We start from the raw sequence: 17,510 nt of genomic DNA on the forward strand, positions 1-17,510 counted from the left end.
GATTCTCTCGTCTGTCCCTCTCACCCATCCAGCAGGCGTTTATGTGGGTGCCAGGCCCTCGGCTGGCACCCCGGGGCGAATGAAGGGTGCAATGTTAACGCAGCCGTCATTTCGTTCATCCCGGCTCTGGGGGCGCGCGGCGGCGGCGTGCCCCTCCGTTCCTCTCTCGTCCGCCGCCTGCGCGCCCCCGTGCGCCTCCTCACCCTCCATCAGCGCCCAACCCGGGGCTCTGGGTTGATCAGTGCCCGCCCAGACCTCCCGCCGGAACCTGGCGCCGAGGACTTCCGTCGCCCACCGACCCTGCGCGACCCACCGCTAGTCTAGGGCCCGCGTGGCCCCGCCACCGCCGGCGGGCGCCTCCCCAGGTTCTTCCCGGGGCGCGGCGGGGCAGCCAGGCGCGGAGAGGAGCGCACGGAGCCCGTGGGCACCGGAGATGAGGCCGCTGGCCCGCAGCCCAGCGCGGCGGGGCGGGCAGGAGCGGGCGTGGGGAAGGGTGGGCTTCCTGGACCCGGGGGCCCTGCGCCTTCTCATCTTGGAAAACGGCACCACCGGTCACCGCGGTGCGGTCTACCCGCTCCCCTCCGCGCCCACTCGGCCTGACTAACTGTCGGCTTCCTTCTGAACTCGCCGCTCGATTCACCAACGGAGTGGATCAGAGACGTGGAAGCACCGAGCCGCGTGGGAATCTCGGAGGGAAGGCGGGAGCGGGTGGGAGGGAGGTAATCACCCAAAGACCTTGTGTGCGTCTATGCGTGGCCCACGGACACGGGCCATTAGATGGTGAGGCCTGGGCCGGGGTGGGCGGAGGGGGCTGATGGGGAGAAGGGGGACATAAGTAATACTTTCAACAATAACGATGTTTTCTGAAGTGAACTGTAACTAAAATAAACATTTAAATGAGCGCGCTCAGCTTCACTCACTTTCTGGCTTCCCCGCTTCTCTTCTGCAGGCCCAGGCCCCCATCTAGTGACTGGGCTCGGGAACAGCCGCCTGACTGGTTCCCGCCTCAGAATCTCATAAACCGAAGCCGTCCTGTGACTCTGCTGAACCCCTTTGCCGGTGGTTTCCAGCCCCGTCAGTGCTTACTGCTTTGTCTCCCCGTTAAGAAGGCCGTGTGAGTAACCACGGAGCCACTTTACAGCCGAGCCCGAGCTGCCGTCCCAGGGGAACTGCCTGTGTGCAGTCTCATGCCTCAACCTTCGGGTGTTAAAACCGGGCAAAATAACCTTTGCACTGCGCCGAAGCAGCCTGGTTTCCCAAAGGAATGTTTGCAAAGATAACCAGGAGGCAACTACTATGACTACTAGACTGAAAATTAAAACGTGGTGCGCCCAGCTGGTGGGCTCACAGTTGGATCCCAGTCAGGGCACATGCCGGGCTGAGACAGCTGATCCATGATTCTCTCTCATTGATGTTTTTATCTTGCTCTCCCTCTCCCTTCCTCTCTGAAATCTATCTATCTATCTATCTATCTATCTATCTATCTATATCTAAATCTATATCTATATCATATATAGATATATATTTTTTAATCTTTAAATTCTTTATTAGTTAAGGAATTACAAATGTGTCCTCATTCTCCCCCATTAACCCCCATCCCCCCCCCATATATATATATATATATATATATATATATATATATATATATATTTAAAGAATGTTCCCGTCTCATTCCCCTGTTGCGGCTCCTGTTCCCAAGCCAGGATGTTAGGTTCCAGAGTGGCCGTGGGCGAGAACACTCTGTCCTTCTGGATGTTTTGGCTCTAATTTCCACCCCAAATGGGTGTTGCCCCTCTCCTTTTTCTTGGCCAACTTCTCTTTGACCAATATAAGCGCATGCTGGAGACTGGTGGGTAGTCATGCATTTTATGGCAGGCCCTACGCACAGCCGGAGTCTGGGGCCCCTGGGCCTCCACAGCACCCCCCACGCTCTGTACATGGTCCTCTTAACAGTGCTGGTCGTGATGAGCTTGGTGTTTGGTAAGTGGCTCGAAGGGATCCGAAGGCCTGCTGGGCAGAGGAACCCACAGATACCAGTTGTTGGGGACATCTGCCCAGGCAGGAGGAAAGATGGGATGAGTGGGCTTGCTGGGATAATGCCTGGGCACTGCTAATGCACTGATGGTCACTCCGAGGGAGATGTCTTGTGACACCCCAGGGTTGTCTCACTCAACAGCAATGACCTGAATGGAGTTACTGAAGGGAACCCATTAAAATCTCAGGACAACACAGAATAGGGAGGGTTTAGGGAGCAAGCTAGATGACAGCACCAGGATCCTCAGGGTAGAAAGAGGCTGGAAGCAGCCTGATAGCCTCCTCACTTGGCTGTAAAGCACCATCGCCATAGAAACAGGATTCAAAAATTTGTCAGCATCTGTCTACACCAAGTGCTCTGCTGGGACTGGGGACTCATTAACCTGTGGTCTTGGCCAGGGACCAGAGGAAGAGGGAGATAGATGTACAGTCAGTCCTCCATATGTGCGGGTTCCGCATCCCTGGATTCAACCGAGGATGAAAAATATTTTTAAAATGATATTGTTGTTGATGTGTACTACGTAGTTAGGCCTATGATGGTTGTGTCTGTACTGAACATGTACAGACAGTTTTCTGTCTTTATTCCTTAAAGAATATAGTATAACATCTATATACTAGTATATAGCATTTACATTGTATTAGGTATTACAAGTAATCTATACATGATTTAACGTATTTGTGAGGATGTGTATAGGTTATATGCAAACACTATATCATCTATAATAATAAAAGCGTAATATGCTAATTAGACTAGACAGCCAAACAACCTTCCGGACATCCTTCCAGATGACCTTCCGGACCAAGCCAGGGCTGTGAGGGCTGAGGCAGCTGCCGCGGTTGCATGAGGCCTCTATTTTTATATAAGGGACTTGAGCAGATTTTTGTATCACTTTGGAACCAATCCCCTGTGGATACCAAGGGACAACTATATATGCATGTGGTTGGGAGGGCTTTGGTGGACAAAGTTTAATATGAGTCTGTCCTGCCCCAGCTGGTTTAGATCAGTGGATAGAGCATTGGACTGTGGAAGGAAGGGTCCCAGGTTCAGTTAGGGTCAGGGGCACATGTCCAGGTTGTGGGCTCGGTCCCCAGTTGGGGGCGTGCAGGAGGCAGCCGGTTAATGATTCTTTCTCATCATTGATGTTTCTATCTCTCTCTCTCGCTCTCCCTCTCTGAAATCAATAAAAATTAAAAAAAGTGTGTTCTTAATATTAAAAAAAAATGAGAAATGAGTCTGTCCTGTGATAGGACCACCAAACAAAGAATGTGGGCCTGGGCTGCTTGAAATCTCTTGTCTGCACAAAGCAGAGATTCTTCATATCCTGTGATGATGTATTCTTGTTTTTACTTCTGGGTTTGTTTGTTTTTAATTGATTTCAAAGAGGAAGAAAGAGGGACAGAGAGGTTGAAACATCAATGATAAAAGAGAATCATTGATCGGCTGCTTCCTGCACACCCCGCACTGGGGATCGAGCCTGCAACCCAGGCATGTGCTCTTGACTGGAATCAAACCTCCTGGTTCATGGGTCGAATCTCAACCATTGACCCACACTGGCTGGGCCGGATGGTTTTAAAGAATTGGTGATTTTATGGTTTTCTGAGATGGGGGAGGGAAACAGTGGCGTTGACCTGGAAAATAGGCAGGCAGAGGCATGGGGTCAGAGCTTGTCCGTGTTCTAGGTAAAACTGATCCTGTCAATCAAGAGCCCCCTTATCCAGCTGAGTTCCCCAAATACCTGCGCTGTTATCGGTGCCTCTTGGAGACCAAGGAGCTGGGGTGCCTGCTGGGATCTGACATCTGCCTGGCCTCTCCTGGCAGCAGCTGTATGACTCTCTTCATCAAGAACAGTAAGCTGCCTTCTGTGTGTCTGGGGCCCAGAACTGAGTCCCTACATTTCCTAGCCCCAACTCTCCAACACTGCCCAGCACCGACTCTCTCCTTCAGAGCCAGTCCCTGTCTCCACCGCCACCGCCTGCCCTTCTCAGCCCACAGCTGAGTGTCCCACCCTCCGCAGGCGCCAGCCTTGAGATGGCCAGCTACCTCTTCCCGTCTCCTTCACAGAGTCTTGCCTCGTTCTCCTTCACCCTTAAGGGTTCATGTTCTTTGGCTATCTTCCCGCTTCACTCTCCCAGAGGAACTTATCTGCTTCCCTGGCGTCCGCACAGCCACATCACAGAGTCTGAGCGGTGGCCACACTGCCCATCAAATTGCCCTCTGGACACCTCCCCTCAACTTTCCACTTGCCCCAGATTGTCCATCCCTTTGTTCTTCTACCTGGCCGCTCACCTTCTTAGTTAACAAACCCTAACACAGCCTCTGGGCCAAGCACTGTGCTGGGCACTTACAGGCCTCTGAGGTGTTCCCAGCTGAGGAGAGAGGCCGGGAAAGGCCCACAGCTGCCGAGCCTCCAAGGGCTGAGCCACAACCTGTGGTGGCTCCAGAGATGGCACTCAACCACCACTGCAGGGAGCTGCCTGTATTCACATCGCCTCGCACCCTTCCCAGATAGCTGCGCACACGTGGTTCAACACTGCAGCACCCCAGGGCTCAGAGAAGTCTCCTGCCCACTCCTGGCCCAGTCCCCAGCTCCCACGCACGAAAACAAAAACCACTCTTTTTATGTCTGGATTCCCCTTTCTGTGATCTTTTTGGGCATCCCACCCTATATACATGTACTCTACCTTTACTCCTTCTCCCGCAAACAGTACATAGCCCTGTAGACACTGTTCTGCACTTGCTTTTTAAACTTAACAGTTATGGGAACGTAACGTTTCCCTAGCGGTTTGTAAACAGCATCCGTGCCCCACCAACCCACGCACAGCGCTCCTCACCTGGGCGTCAGGCCCAGCTGTCATCCGCTGTAGGACTTGGAGGACCGTGGTGACTTCCGCTCTTCAACTCTCTCAGGCAGGGATTTTTCACCCTCTAATATCGGGGCGGAGGGGGGTAAAACGGAGTTACTAAGACTCCTTCTCCTTGGCACTCCCTGCCCTGCCCAGTTCCAGGAGTCTCTGCGTTTGGGGGTGCAGGGAAGGGTGTGGGGCAGTGCAAGTCCAAGTGGAGGGAGGGAGGGGAGGGTCTGGGCTCTGCCGGACCGTATTGCTGTTGCAGGTAGTGGGTCTGACTTCATGGTGAGTGACTGTTGCCGCAAGGAGCGGATGAGCAGCTGCTCACACACCCGCACTTCCCCCGTGTTTGGCTTCTGGATGTTCTCTCGATGCTGTTTCCAGGATTTCTGCAATAGCCCACGGAACCGAGCGCTCTAGTCCCACAGGACGTCTGCAGAGACCTTTGCAGTAAAATGTTGCCGGTGTCAGCCAGCCTCCTGGTTCCCACCTGGGCGCAGCCAGGACTTCTAGCGCCCAGCAGTCGCCCCACCTCCCCAGGTTACCTGACCCAGCCCCCGTTGCCTCTTGCCGCCCCTCAGCACCCCCATTCACACTCTGCTCCTCCCCAAGCATCTCTGGAGTTTTCCCTGTAAGTCCTCACAGTCTGACAGCTTCCCTCGCCTCTTCTCCCACCTCTAGGCAGCCTTTGCTCTGCTCTGGCCTTCTCCCTTCCTCCCACCAAGGCCTCTCTCGCCAGGTGTTCCTGCAGAATAAATTGGTGTACAATCTGTATGGTTTCTCTCTCTTCTGGTGGAGGTGGAGGCTGAGGGGGGGTCCTGCCTGGCGGCCCCATTGGGGGACAGGTAAGGGGCTCCCAGCTCTTCTGAGCTCTGCTCTCGCCTGTCTTAGTGTCCAATTCAGCTCTAAGCACAAACAGGTGAAGAGGAATTGGAAGGAGATACAGTGCCAGCCAAAAGGGCACTGGGCACCCGTTAGTGCTGTCAGCCCAGAGCCGTGTGGGAACTGCAGGGAGGCGTCGGTGGGCGTGGGCTGTGCAAGGCAGGTCCAAGGAGAAGGGTGAGAGCAGCTGGGCCTCGTGGAGCCCGGGGCTTTGTCCCAGGCTCAGCTCCCTCAGGACCATGGCTCTACGCGTTTCGGGCCTTGGGGTCCTCAGCCTCTGAGGCTGTCCTCCAGTTCGGGCCTTTCTGTCCTAGACCGAAATCAAGTACGGGGAATAGTGGGCCCAGCAAGAGGGGGACACACAGGTTTACACCTCTTTGTCCCTCCAACTGCCTTCTGACCTAAACATTAACGTTGGTGTTTCCCACCAGAGCACAGGCCATGGCGTTAACACGTGGCCAGTGTCAATGCCGTGTACATGAGTATATGCTGTATGCCATTTCAACCCAGCAGACAAAACCCAGCCGAGCTGCTCCAGCTTAGGGTAGAGGTGACACCGAGTTGGGGGCAGTGCCTAGAAGCAGCTTGGGGTACCAGAGGCCTTTATGCCCGCTTAAAACTGCTAACACAGGTGGGTGGTTTTCAACAGCCCATCTTATACATGTTTTGCCAGAGGTTTAAAAACAGACAGGCCTAAGTCCGTTTGTCCCGAAGGCATGTGTGTGTGCGCGAAGCCGTGTGTGCATGTGTACGCGCACATGCACTCGCCATGGCCCCGAGGAGAGACCAGCTTACCCATGTGGAGGAGCTGAGATCAGGCTCCTGGCCTCAAGGCTGCACTACTTCTCAGAATTGGGTTGACCACCCCAGCAGTGGGTTGAGATTTGGAGGGCAGACCTGGCTGTCCCTTCTGAGTCCTGGTGCTCAACACTGGGCCCTGCACAGAGCGGGCGCGTGTAGTTTGTTGAATGTAAGGAAAAGGAGTTACGACTATTCATTATTGCTTTCAGGATATTTGCCATTTTCAAAAATAAAATAAAAGGCCCCCAGCTAAGGGGTCCTGGATACCAGGAACCTAAAAAGAATGGGCAGGCAGATGCGGCCGGTGTGGTGCAGTTGGCCAGGTGTCGCCCCGTGCACCAGGTCACCCTAGGGTTCCAGGACAGGGCACACTCCGGTTTCTGGCTCAATCCCCAGTAGAGGGCATGCAGGAGGCAGTTAAAACCATCAGTGTTTCTCTAAAGAAATCAACTGGAAAAACACACATACAAAATTAAAAGAAGACAGGCAGGAAACAGGTCCCTCGCACGAGGTGAGAGGCGCAGACTTGGGCCCTTAGGTTTGCTCCTGAGTTTTCCTGAAGTTTTTCCTCCTCTTTCAGGTGGAAAAATCTGACATCACCTGGACTGAACTTCCTAGGTTTTGTAGGGTACGTTTAAGGCTTTGATCTCTCGCTGAGCAGAGGGTGGGATGGACGTGGCCTTTGGGGCAGGCCAGAAGCCACAAAACCAGGTGGAGTGGGCAGGGCTCTGCAACCATTTGAACCCCACACCCAATTAACTTTTTCACCTGTCTACACCTGCCCACACCTGAGCCTAACCCCATAAACAATGTGACTCAGACTTAACCCTGTCTGTTTATTGTGGAGGGAAATCGGGGGACACGGAGAAGAGCAGGACAGACCCTCTCCCCTCCCTTGGGCACCTATGGAAGTGGGTATCAGGACTCAGTGACATGCAGTGAGGCTGAGGAGGACAGAGACCAGAACAAGAGCTGAGAAAGGCAGCAGGAGACCCGGGTGGGAGTGGGGTGGTAGACAGTGAGGGAGGGACACCAGGATGCCCAGTCAGGAATCTGCATCCTCCTTGCTACAAATCCAGCCTGGCCTGCGTCTGAGACAGGCACAGGATGGGAGACAGCCAGAACTAAATGGAGGTGGCAGGTGACCAGACCAGAGGGGACGAGGAAGATGGGGTGACGGCACACTCAGGTGGGAAAAGGACAAGGGAGCTGCTGCCTTCCCCAGGCCAGCCTAGCAGAATCTGCACTTGAGATTATTCTCCAGGAGGAAGGAGAGCACTGGGCATGATGGGTTTCTGAGGAGGGAATGGAACCAAAGCCATAAAGACTTGGAGGACAAAGGGAAGGTCTGAAAGAGCAGAGCAGAGAAGGTGAGTTCTGAGAGGCCAGAGTAGGGGGCTGGGTGTCGGGAGAGATGCTGAACAGGCTGCAATTCAAGAAGTGTAAGGGGTCAGGGCCCTGCCCAGGGAAGAGCCAAAAGCCCCGAGTTGTTGAGGAACAAGTATATGCGGCGCAGGTCGGCAACAGACAAGCCCAGGTTCAAGGGCAGGGCAGCCAGGGGGTCCAGGCCTTTAGGCTCCTTCCCATCATGGGAGCTGGGGAGGGGCAGTGAGAGGTTCAGGGCCTGGTAGAACCATTGGATCTGGGACTTGGACAGAGGCAGGCCCAGGGCCCCACCAGGGGGCTCAGGCTGGGAGCTCTGGAGCTGAGGGCTGGACCACGAGTTGCAGTAATCATATTGGCAGCACTGGGCCTGGTACCAGTACTCTGAGAAGTAGGTGTTGCGTTTTTCTTGGCAGCGGTAAGAATTGTGCTGTCCACAGCCTCGGATGAGGAAGCGAACCCTGGTATCTGGAGGAAGAGAACAGCTCATAAGCCGTTGCCTCCCGTAGTCTCCAAACTTGGCACCCCTACCAAGAACTCTCCCCATCCCTCACCAGACCCAACTTCCACCCCAGACAGCTTCAGAAATTTAGTTTCGTTACCCGACGCCCCCCCCCCACCGCAACTCCTGACCCCACCTTCCGGGATCCTCCTCTCTCCTTCTTGTGCCCCAAGCAGCCCTCATCTACCAGACCAAGCAATGGGCCGTCTCACCAGCAGCCCCTTCCTGAGTCTTGAACTCACTGTAATAGATGGTGATCACCATGCATGGGGATGAACTACTGATGGTGCATTTCTCTGAGCCAGAAATGCATCCTGCAGAGGGGTCTTCTAAGAGGCAGAGGTGGCAGGTCCGGAGTTCAGGAACAAGAACTGAGGAAGACAGAGGGATGGGAGCAGAGCTCCCTCCAAGGTCCCTGCCCCACCTCCTTCCTTCCTGCCCCTGGGCCCCACTCACCTTTTCCCACTGCGAAGCCTCCCGCGACCAGCACACCGACAAGCATATGTGCCTTCATTACGGCGTTCTGGGGAGAGGGACAGTGCCTGAGGGGCGCCCTGCAACTCCACCTTCCCAGGACCATGCTCCTGGGTCCTGAGCTGCAGGGGGGTTTTGAGTCTGGGCAGGAGCTGCCGTGGGCAGAGCTATATTCCTGCCTGGGGCAGGACCTGGGCTGGGTGAGGAAGTGATTAACCTGGCAGGACGAACAGTGTGTCCTCACCCACGAGGCCTGCTCTCTGAATGTGGGCGCAGTGGCCGAGACGGGCAGGACCTGGGCCTGTATCCAGTGTGCTTCCCAAACACCTATTCCTGCCCCTCAGGGTCCATGAATTAGCTTGTGTCCAGCTCCACATGCCGCCCTCCCTCACATCAGAGCCAGTCCCCATTGTGCTGAAACTCTGGCCAGGGACTCGGCCTCCCCTTCCTTTTGAGATGAGCATGTCCCCGCTTCCCCAGCGGGGGGCACACAGGACCACACCGGCAGCAATTCTGGGCCTTTTCCCTCTTCTCTCCACCCCTTATTTTCAAACCACTTTCCCTGTAAAACCAAAACTGAGAGTGTTATGACCCTTACAGTGTAAACAGCCAGAGGTGTCCTCCCGACCAAAGCAAACATTTCTCTAGTCTTTGAAGTCTGACCTTTCTCTGGGTCTTTTCCTTGGGACTTTGCACACCCCCACATCCAGTCCTAGGATTCTGCTCTGCTACTAAAAACCACCAATCCACCGGGCACATATCCGTGCCAGCTTTCAACGGGGGGAGGGTGAGCCGGGCCATGAGGGCCCCTGGCATCCAGCACACTACCCTCCCTTCCCTAACCCCAAGCACCAGCAGACCAGCTCATGGCCTTTTCTTCCACTTTATTTCATATTCCCACCACAATAATGACTCCTTTAATTTAAACTAAAAACCATAGAGGGTTGCTGACAGGGTGGCAGCAAAGGAATGGGGACGGGGGTGAGGAATCAGCGGATCGTCTTGACTGGGCTCTTGAAGTTGCTAGCGGCTTGGAGCTGCAGCTGGTAGGCCATCGGATGGATCTTGAAACCATAGAGCCTGGGCCAGGGAACAGGTCAGAGACAGCAGGTGAGCCACATGCAGCCCTGCCAGCAGCCTACATTCCGATCTCCCCACCCAGCTCCTCCACGGGCCTGCTCAGTGCTTAAGGGCAGCGGTTCCCAACCTCCTCCCTACACGAGTATTTGGGTCTGTATCTTAAATACCCATTAAAACTCAAATTCTAGGCTATGTCTGTATCACTACTTGCTTCACCGTAAAACTGAGCCTCCCCCCCCCCCAGTAAAGATGATGCTTAGGAAGATAAACGACACTTGAACTGTGGTCTGAGGATCTCCTCGCAAAGGCAGAACATCCCAGGTGATGGCAAGAACAGCTGTTGTTTAAATGGTGCTCTAAGTGCCAAACACTATTCTAAACGCTTCACATATTTAAGAATACCCTGCCAGGCAGGTACCATCAGCATCCCACTATGGACAAGGGAACTGAGACACAGGCAATCAAAGAACACTTCTAAGGTCCCTCACCCTCAGCAAGGAGAGCCCTAGCTTTGGGAGAAGCAGACCTCAAAAAAGGACCATGCCCAGTCCTCCCTTCTCTCTAGGGGTCCCGGGCCTTTCCTTTGACCCTTGGTGACTGTCCCTGCTCCCTACCTGGGCACAAACTGGTTGGCAGGCCGCTTGGGCCGGTACTCGGGGTGCACCATGAAGAGCATGTGAGGGAAACCAGTGCCGAAGTACGCGCCGTCCGTGTGGTGGTGCCTCGAGGACTTGGGTGTGTACACGTCCATGCACTTGGGACAGTAGAGCTTCACCATGGCCTCCCCTGGGATGTCCGAAAGGCCTGGGAGACAGTCAGGCTCAGCGTGCGGGCTCCCCTGACCGTGCCCAAACTCACTCCCAAACACAGGGTCCAACTTGCTGAGCCCCAACTCCTTCCCAGAGGACCTGCCATATGTTGTCCTCCTTCCTTTCCAACACTCACCGATGGGAAGCATTGGCTGGTTCTCACAGTACACACGTGGACAGTAGCCAAAGTCTCCCTGCTGGTATTTTTCCAACTGAGGTGAATAAAATGGCAAGCGTTGGGGTGGCGGGGGGGTGTGAAGAGAAGGGGGAATCCCTTCCTCTGCCCAACCCATATCACTCTGTCCCCCATCCCTCCTGCCTTTCGCTGGCCTGGCAGGCCCTCAGACCATCAGAGCCATTCACTGTTCATTCTGAGGGAGAGTCTCTAACCACTTCCAGCCCAAGGTCACACCTCCCTTCCTGAAAACACCCCCTTCAGCACAATTCCCAATCAGGACCGAGTTCCCAGGCCCGGGTTCTGAGGCGCTCCTCAGCTGGACTCCCTGCTGCAGGAACCTGTTTCCCTTACTGCCTCAGAGGAGTCAAGTGCAAGCAGAGAGGCCTCACCATCTGGGCGATGCCACGGTTGGTGAGGATATAGCGGGCGTGGATCAATCCATACAGCATCTCAGCTGCCTGCTCAATCAGGTCACTCTGGTTGGGGTTGTCTTCCAGCTCTTCATCTGAAACACGGCAACCACTTGTCTTACCGCTTTCTTAGGTGCCCTGCCCATCCCCAGGAGCTGCTGGCTACTCAACACCCACCTCTGAGCCTCACCCCACCCATCATGTGGGCCTCTGACCCAGAAACCTGGGCCTCTGACCCTTCCACCAACCCAAGGCAGCTCTACCTTCTCTCCATACCTCTCCAGCCTCTGCCTTCTTCTCCTCCTCCCAACTCCCTCAAGACATAAATGCAAAAACATCAGTAGGGAAGATGGAACTCTAGCCCGGAAGGTGCAAGGCAGGAGAAAGAAGCAAAAAGGAGACCCCTGAGGAAACTGGCATTATGGAATAGAGCTGAATTATAGAATCAGAGTATGAGTACAAGTGGTATAAGTCACTAAACTAGGCAAAAGTCAGGTGAGAGATCAAAATGAAGTATGGGATCTGGGGTTAAGGGAGTCAGAAACCAAAAGGAAAATTAGAAAAACAAGAAGCAGATGAACAGGGATTTGAAGATTAAAAAAAAAAAAGCATCACACACAAAACAGCCCTGAGGGGGCCTCACCAGGCTCCAGGTCCAAGATCATGTCTAGAGCTTGTCGATAGTGAGGCACCTGCTCGTTGAGCCCAGTGAGATTGAATTTGTCCTGGATGTAGTCTTCATCCACCTGTCAGGATGGGGAGGTGAAGAGGGAACTCATAACAGAATTCTTGGCTTTGACCTGACAAGTCGCTTATCCTCAGGACAATTGCTCTATTCCCCTCCCAACTCAGCACAGGTACTTGAATCTCTATCCTCAGTTCACACACCCCCTCCCATAAAAGCCTTGGCTTAAAAAACCCCAAGACGAGATGTATTTATTTACTTAATGTTTTTTTTAACTTTTAAAAAGTTTTTATTTGTTGATTTGAGAGGGAGAGAAAGAGAAAGGGAGAGTAAAACACCAATTTCTTGTTCCACCTATTTATGCACTTACTGCTTGCTTCTTGTATGTGCCCTGACTGGGGATCGAACCCTCAACCTTGGCATATCAGGACGATGCTCTAACCAGCTACCTGGCCAGGGCCTAAATAGGTTTTTATTGATTTTAGGGAGAGGGAGAGGGAAGGGAGGGAGAAGGAAACACGGATGGTGGCCTCCTGCACACACCCTGACCAGGGATGGAGCCAGCACCCGGCGTGGGCCCTGACCAGGGATGGCACCGGTGACCTTCCCGTGCACGGGACTGCACTCAACCAACTGAGGCACACCGCTGTCGCTGGAGAGGCACTACCGTCTTGGCTTTTTCCACTAACCAAAAAGACACAGCTTCACTTGTCCCACCTTACACTGCTGGAGGGGCAGGGCCGGGAGCGGCCTGGGCCACTGAGGGGACTCCTCCTCCACAGGAACAAGTTTCCATGGAGGCATGTGAGCGGGCTGGGGAGTATCTGGGCAGGCTGTGTCGGACCCAGGAGGAAGGGCAGGAGAACTCACTTCACAGAAGAACTCATTGCCACGGAGCCCACAGAACCAGGAGATCCAGGACACCTCCTCTGAGCTGCTCATCTTCACGTCAGCTGCAGAGAGAGTCAGTGGGACCCAAGCTCCGCTGCTCCGCCACCTCCCTCCTCCCGCTGCCTCCACCAGGGAAGAAAGAGCGCGGGGCCGCCGTTCCTTAAGGGTCCAGGTTCTGGAGCACCTCTCTTCACCTCCTCTTATCGACACCTCAGCCCCTTTCTCTGAGATCAGGACTCTTTGGGGTCCCACCGGAAACCGCCAGGCCTTGACCTACCCGACCCATCCACATCCCGACGCCCCCGGAGGCCGGCCCCGGCTCGGCTCCTACCCCCGCAGGTCTCTGTAGGTCCCAGCGCCTTTCCCAAAGGTTTCAAGTTTATCCTTTCCAAGCGAGAGCTGGGCCCCTCCTTTTCTCAAGGCCTGGGGGTGGCCCCAAGTTCCCTTTCGCGGGTCTCCTCACATCCCGCCTCTGCCCCTCAAGCCACCCTTTCCTTCCTCTCTCGGTGCCGGCCCTCTTCACTTCCTTCCCCACCCGCATAGCGAGGCGCGGAGACCCCCATGTGCCGCGCCAGGGTCAGGGTACTCGGCGCGGCGACAGCCTTATAAGACTCACCGTCAGGACGGGGGCCGGGACCAGGGTGGGGGAGGGGAGTCGCTACTTCCAAGGAACGGCGGCGACGGCTACAGCGCAGGCCGCGGACCCGATCGCGGCAGGCGGAGTGGAGGGGTGTAAACGGGAGTGCGGGGAAGAGGGCAACGCGCAAGCGCCAAGGGTCAGGCGCCGCGGTGGACGCCGGGAGATAGAGTTCCCGAGAGGGAGAAACTGGCGAAACCAGGGCAAAGCGAACTACGACTTCCAAGGTGACTCGCGCACGACCTTGGTGTCGCGAGGCCCCTGAGGAAGACGCTGGGGGCGGGACGCAGCGAGGCGCCACCGGAAGCGGAAGCCCGGTAACCTCCTGGGCCGGGAAGTATGGGAAATATAGTTGTGTGATCCCGGGATCCGGGGGCGGCAGGCGGTGGGGAAAGGGACGAGGCTGGCCTCCGGCCTCCACGCGCCCTGCGCAGGGGACTGCGCTCATCCCAGCCAACCCGCCGCGTCCAGTTGCCTGGCCCACCCTTTGCCCGCGCCGGGCGCGCTCTGGGGACCCCCGACGGGGCCCATATTTTGCTGAGGGACTTGGGTGGGATGCGCTGGGCTGCGCTGGGCGGTGAGAGAACCGGGCGGCCTAGTGCGCTAACCTGAGGCGGTGCCAGCCATTCTGTTGTTCGTCTCTTTGTACTTCTTAGGGCTTGAATGGGGCCTTCTGCTGCGGGCGCTAAGTGCGACCTTCGAACCCTGGTTGCAGTAATGGTGAGGGGCAGCGTGACGTTATTTTATTTCCGAGTCCGGGGCATTCCATAGGTTTCCCTCCGCCTTCCCAGGGCCTTTCTTAACCCAGAGAGTGGTTTCCCAGCTCCAGAAAATGAGCTCAGAGCAGGGGGCCACGTTGAGGGAGGCGAAGGGCATTGTGGGGCGTTAGGTAAAAGCAAGACCCCAACTGACAGATCCTCCCCTGTCCTCGCGCTCCCTAGGCACGTGGCGCTCTGCGTGAGTTCTGTTGGAAAGGCTCCAGGGCGGGAAACCAGGCGCTTTCTGCACGCCTGCGTCCTCAAGTAATCTTGGTGGGTTTTTTCCCAGCCGCTTGCGTCTTCGAATAGTCTGGCTATTTGATTACGTGAACTCCTTTGCTTAGAATAGCGCCATTTTGCAGTAGGGATGCAGACTGCAGCCTCTCCCCAAATCTGCTTCCTGCTTTTGGAGAAGTGTCAGGTGTTTTTGTCTGAGAAGACAGCACTCGAAATAGACACTCAAAATAGGATGGAGGAAGATTGAAGAGCCAGGCTGATTGCTTTTCTTATTCGTTTGTCTTAGAGATGATGAAGTAGTTCCAGAGAGAGGCAATCACTACTTATTGTTGATGAAGCTGGGAGTGGGGGTGGAAAGCAGGGCCTCTGAGCAACTGCCTCATGGAGTCTTTGCTCACCTTTACTCTTGGGCATGGCCTGTTACTACAGGGTTCCCTGTTCTCCCACGTGATCTATTGCCTCAGGCCCAGTAGGGATCTAGGTTGTGGCATCACTTTTGGGGCGGGAAAGGTTTTTTTACTCTAAGGCTGCTTTCCTTCATCCCAGCAGGTCTCTGGAGTGGCTTGCTGGTCTCATCTTCCCCTTGCCTAGTCTCATTTTTGAAGCTCTCCCAAGCCATGTCCAGACCCTCCCTCATCACCTTCACCCCAGCCACTGACCCCAGTGACTTCTGGAAAGATGGGCAGCAGCAGTCACAGGCTGAAGAGCTGGAGCCTACCTTGGATGGGGCTGCGGCCCGGGCTTTCTATGAGGCCTTGATTGGAGATGAGAGCAGCACCCCTGAACCTCAGAGATCACAACCTGAACCTGCCGGTGAGAGAAAGAGGAAGAAGAGAAGAATGATGAGAGAGGCTGCAACAGAAGCATCAGGAGGACATGGTCAAAGGAGATCCCTTGAGGCTGAGGACAAGATGACTCATCGGATACTGAGGGCAGCCCAGGAGGGGGACTTGGCAGAACTAAGAAGGCTGTTGGATCCCCAGGAGGCAGGGGGAGCTGGGGGGGATATCAATGCTCGGGATGCCTTCTGGTGGACCCCCCTGATGTGTGCTGCCCGAGCAGGCCAGGGGGCTGCTGTGCGCTATCTCCTGGGCCGGGGAGCTGCCTGGGTTGGAGTTTGCGAGCTGGGTGGCAGGGATGCTGCTCAGCTGGCTGAAGAAGCAGGCTTCCCTGAGGTGGCCCGCATGGTCAGAGAGAGCCATGGAGAGACGAGGAGTCCAGGGAACCGGTAAGGGGAAGCCTTCGCCCATGCCCATCTTCCGTGTGTTCTGCCCTCCTAGCCACTCCACACCAGCAAAGAGCGGACGGGTTCTCTTCCCCACCTCCCAGTGTAGGTAGATAAGGCAGTGTACTAGGACCATCATGAGCACGAGCTCTGGGTTTAAATGCTAACTCTGCTTAACTTGGGCAAGCAACCTAATGTCTAGGTGCCTCAGTTTCCTTGTCTGAGAAATGGTGGTAATAAGAGCACCTTTCTCATAGGTTTGTTAGGATTAAATGGGTTAGTATATGTCAAGTGTTAGCACAGAGCTTTCCACATAGTAAGCACTGTGTAAATATTAACTATAGCTATTGTATCCCTTGCGAGTTCTGGTTACCATCTCTTTACCCAGCTTTCCCCCTCTGGTCTTTCATTGCTAAGTGGGGAGGAAGGCAATTTGTTCCTTAGAAAGACTGGAAGGACCTTGTCATCCCCCCCCTTCCCCACCTCCACCCTTTCTCTGCCCTCAGTCCTTTCTCTTCTTCTGCAGTTCCCAATCCCCGTCCACCCAGTACTGTGAGACGTGTGATGCCTACTTCCAAGACTCCAACCACTGCACATCTACTGCTCACCTGCTGTCACTGTCCCGCGACCTCCGGAACCCCAGTCTGCACTTTGGGATGCCTACTTCCAGCCCAGGCTTCAAGCTGCTGCTGAGGGCAGGCTGGGAGCCTGGAAAGGGTCTGGGACCCTGGGGCAAGGGCCATGTCAACCCCATCCCTACTGTCCTCAAGAGAGATCAGGAAGGGTTAGGATACGGATCAGCATCCCAACCCCGAGTCACACACTTCCTGGCTCAGGATACCCGGGCAGTGGCTGGGAGGGAGAGAGCCCCTCAGGCAGCCACACTGAGCAGAAGGGAGGAGAGAAGGCAGAGAGACAAGGACAGAGCCTGGGAGCGGGATCTGAGGACATACATGAACCTTGAGTTCTGACCTTGCCGAGTCTGACACTGGACTCTGTTGAAGTCTGAGCTTGTGCATCTGACCTGGGCACTTTGTTACACTCCTGGTGTCTGCTCAAGTCCCAGACACTCAGATTTTGGTCCACAGGCCCTACTTTTGAGAGAGGGGCTGAGAGTTGAGAAATAAATCAATCATCTCACTTGTTTTGTGTTTTATTTTAAAAATATGTATTTATTGATTTCAAAGAGGAAGGTAGAGGGGGAGAGATAGAAAAACAGTGATGAGAGAAACATTGATTTCCTGATGCCCCCTACGGGGGATCGAGCCAGCAATCAGAGCATGTGCCCTGACTGGGAATCAAACCAGTGATCTGGTGTATGGGGGATGCTCAACCATGAGCACCACTGGTGTGTTTTATTCACTTTTCTGGAAGCTGTTATGGAGAAGCCACAGAGTCTGGGGGCCACATGCAAGTCCCACCTGAGCCAGAAAGGGCAGCCCCTCCAGGTGGCATGATAGGGTCACCTCCCTGCCAGCCCTAGAGCACCCCATTAGGGTGATGAGAGTGGGTAGGGGCTTGTAGGAAGAGGCCAGTGTGGTGGGCAGCCCTCAGATGGTGCAGCCTGTACTCTGTTAGCTGACTGGCACCAGTACTCTGGCCTCTCAAATCTCAACTTGAGGCCACGGTGTTTCTCTACCTGGAACGTCCTAATAGGAAGGCGGAAGCGTATGCTGT

General features: G+C 55.0%; 4 protein-coding genes across 10 annotated transcripts; 2 read left to right on the top strand and 2 right to left on the bottom strand.

The window, feature by feature from the left end:
- The first annotated feature begins 714 nt into the window (after nt 1–714).
- On the top strand, nt 715–5,600 carry LY6G5C (lymphocyte antigen 6 family member G5C). Of its 2 annotated transcripts, none has more exons than XR_011471966.1 (3): nt 715–780; nt 950–1,114; nt 3,715–3,804. XR_011471966.1 is itself a non-coding variant. In XM_070419467.1 (3 exons), exons 1-3 carry the CDS (start codon nt 1,860–1,862, stop codon nt 5,299–5,301), a joined length of 444 nt encoding a protein of 147 aa, XP_070275568.1. In that variant the 3' UTR covers nt 5,302–5,600. The 2 variants fall into 2 exon arrangements, 1 of the variants encoding a protein (XP_070275568.1); XM_070419467.1 differs by lacking the exons at nt 715–780; nt 950–1,114 and adding exons at nt 1,860–1,980; nt 5,147–5,600 and having other exon boundaries at nt 3,715–3,882.
- A 1,797-nt stretch (nt 5,601–7,397) lies between these two features.
- LY6G5B (lymphocyte antigen 6 family member G5B) lies at nt 7,398–9,705 on the bottom strand. Its single transcript, XM_070418910.1, has 3 exons — nt 8,906–9,705; nt 8,692–8,820; nt 7,398–8,415 (listed from the first exon to the last, which is right to left on the bottom strand). The coding sequence occupies exons 1-3, from the start codon at nt 9,027–9,029 to the stop codon at nt 8,015–8,017; spliced, it is 654 nt and encodes a 217-aa protein (XP_070275011.1). The 5' UTR covers nt 9,030–9,705; the 3' UTR covers nt 7,398–8,014.
- An 85-nt stretch (nt 9,706–9,790) lies between these two features.
- Nucleotides 9,791–13,732, bottom strand: CSNK2B (casein kinase 2 beta). The gene is made up of 7 exons (XM_070418911.1): nt 13,593–13,732; nt 12,956–13,038; nt 12,044–12,146; nt 11,380–11,495; nt 10,949–11,024; nt 10,618–10,807; nt 9,791–10,003 (listed from the first exon to the last, which is right to left on the bottom strand). Exons 2-7 carry the CDS (start codon nt 13,025–13,027, stop codon nt 9,913–9,915), a joined length of 648 nt encoding a protein of 215 aa, XP_070275012.1. The 5' UTR covers nt 13,028–13,038; nt 13,593–13,732; the 3' UTR covers nt 9,791–9,912.
- A 209-nt stretch (nt 13,733–13,941) lies between these two features.
- GPANK1 (G-patch domain and ankyrin repeats 1) lies at nt 13,942–16,965 on the top strand. 6 transcript variants are annotated; one of them, XM_070418908.1, is made up of 5 exons: nt 13,947–13,964; nt 14,270–14,333; nt 14,555–14,644; nt 15,158–15,836; nt 16,360–16,965. In XM_070418908.1, exons 4-5 carry the CDS (start codon nt 15,226–15,228, stop codon nt 16,802–16,804), a joined length of 1,056 nt encoding a protein of 351 aa, XP_070275009.1. In that variant the 5' UTR covers nt 13,947–13,964; nt 14,270–14,333; nt 14,555–14,644; nt 15,158–15,225; the 3' UTR covers nt 16,805–16,965. The 6 variants fall into 6 exon arrangements, with proteins under 6 accessions (XP_070275006.1, XP_070275005.1, XP_070275007.1 ...); XM_070418905.1 differs by having other exon boundaries at nt 13,942–14,333; nt 15,155–15,836; XM_070418904.1 differs by having other exon boundaries at nt 13,942–14,333.
- Nucleotides 16,966–17,510: the final 545 nt, after the last annotated feature.

The sequence above is a fragment of the Myotis yumanensis genome, unplaced genomic scaffold, assembly GCF_028538775.1.
Source record: "Myotis yumanensis isolate MYYU_CA2020_CCGP unplaced genomic scaffold, mMyoYum1.0.hap1 SCAF_6, whole genome shotgun sequence".
Classification (NCBI taxonomy): domain Eukaryota; kingdom Metazoa; phylum Chordata; class Mammalia; order Chiroptera; family Vespertilionidae; genus Myotis; species Myotis yumanensis.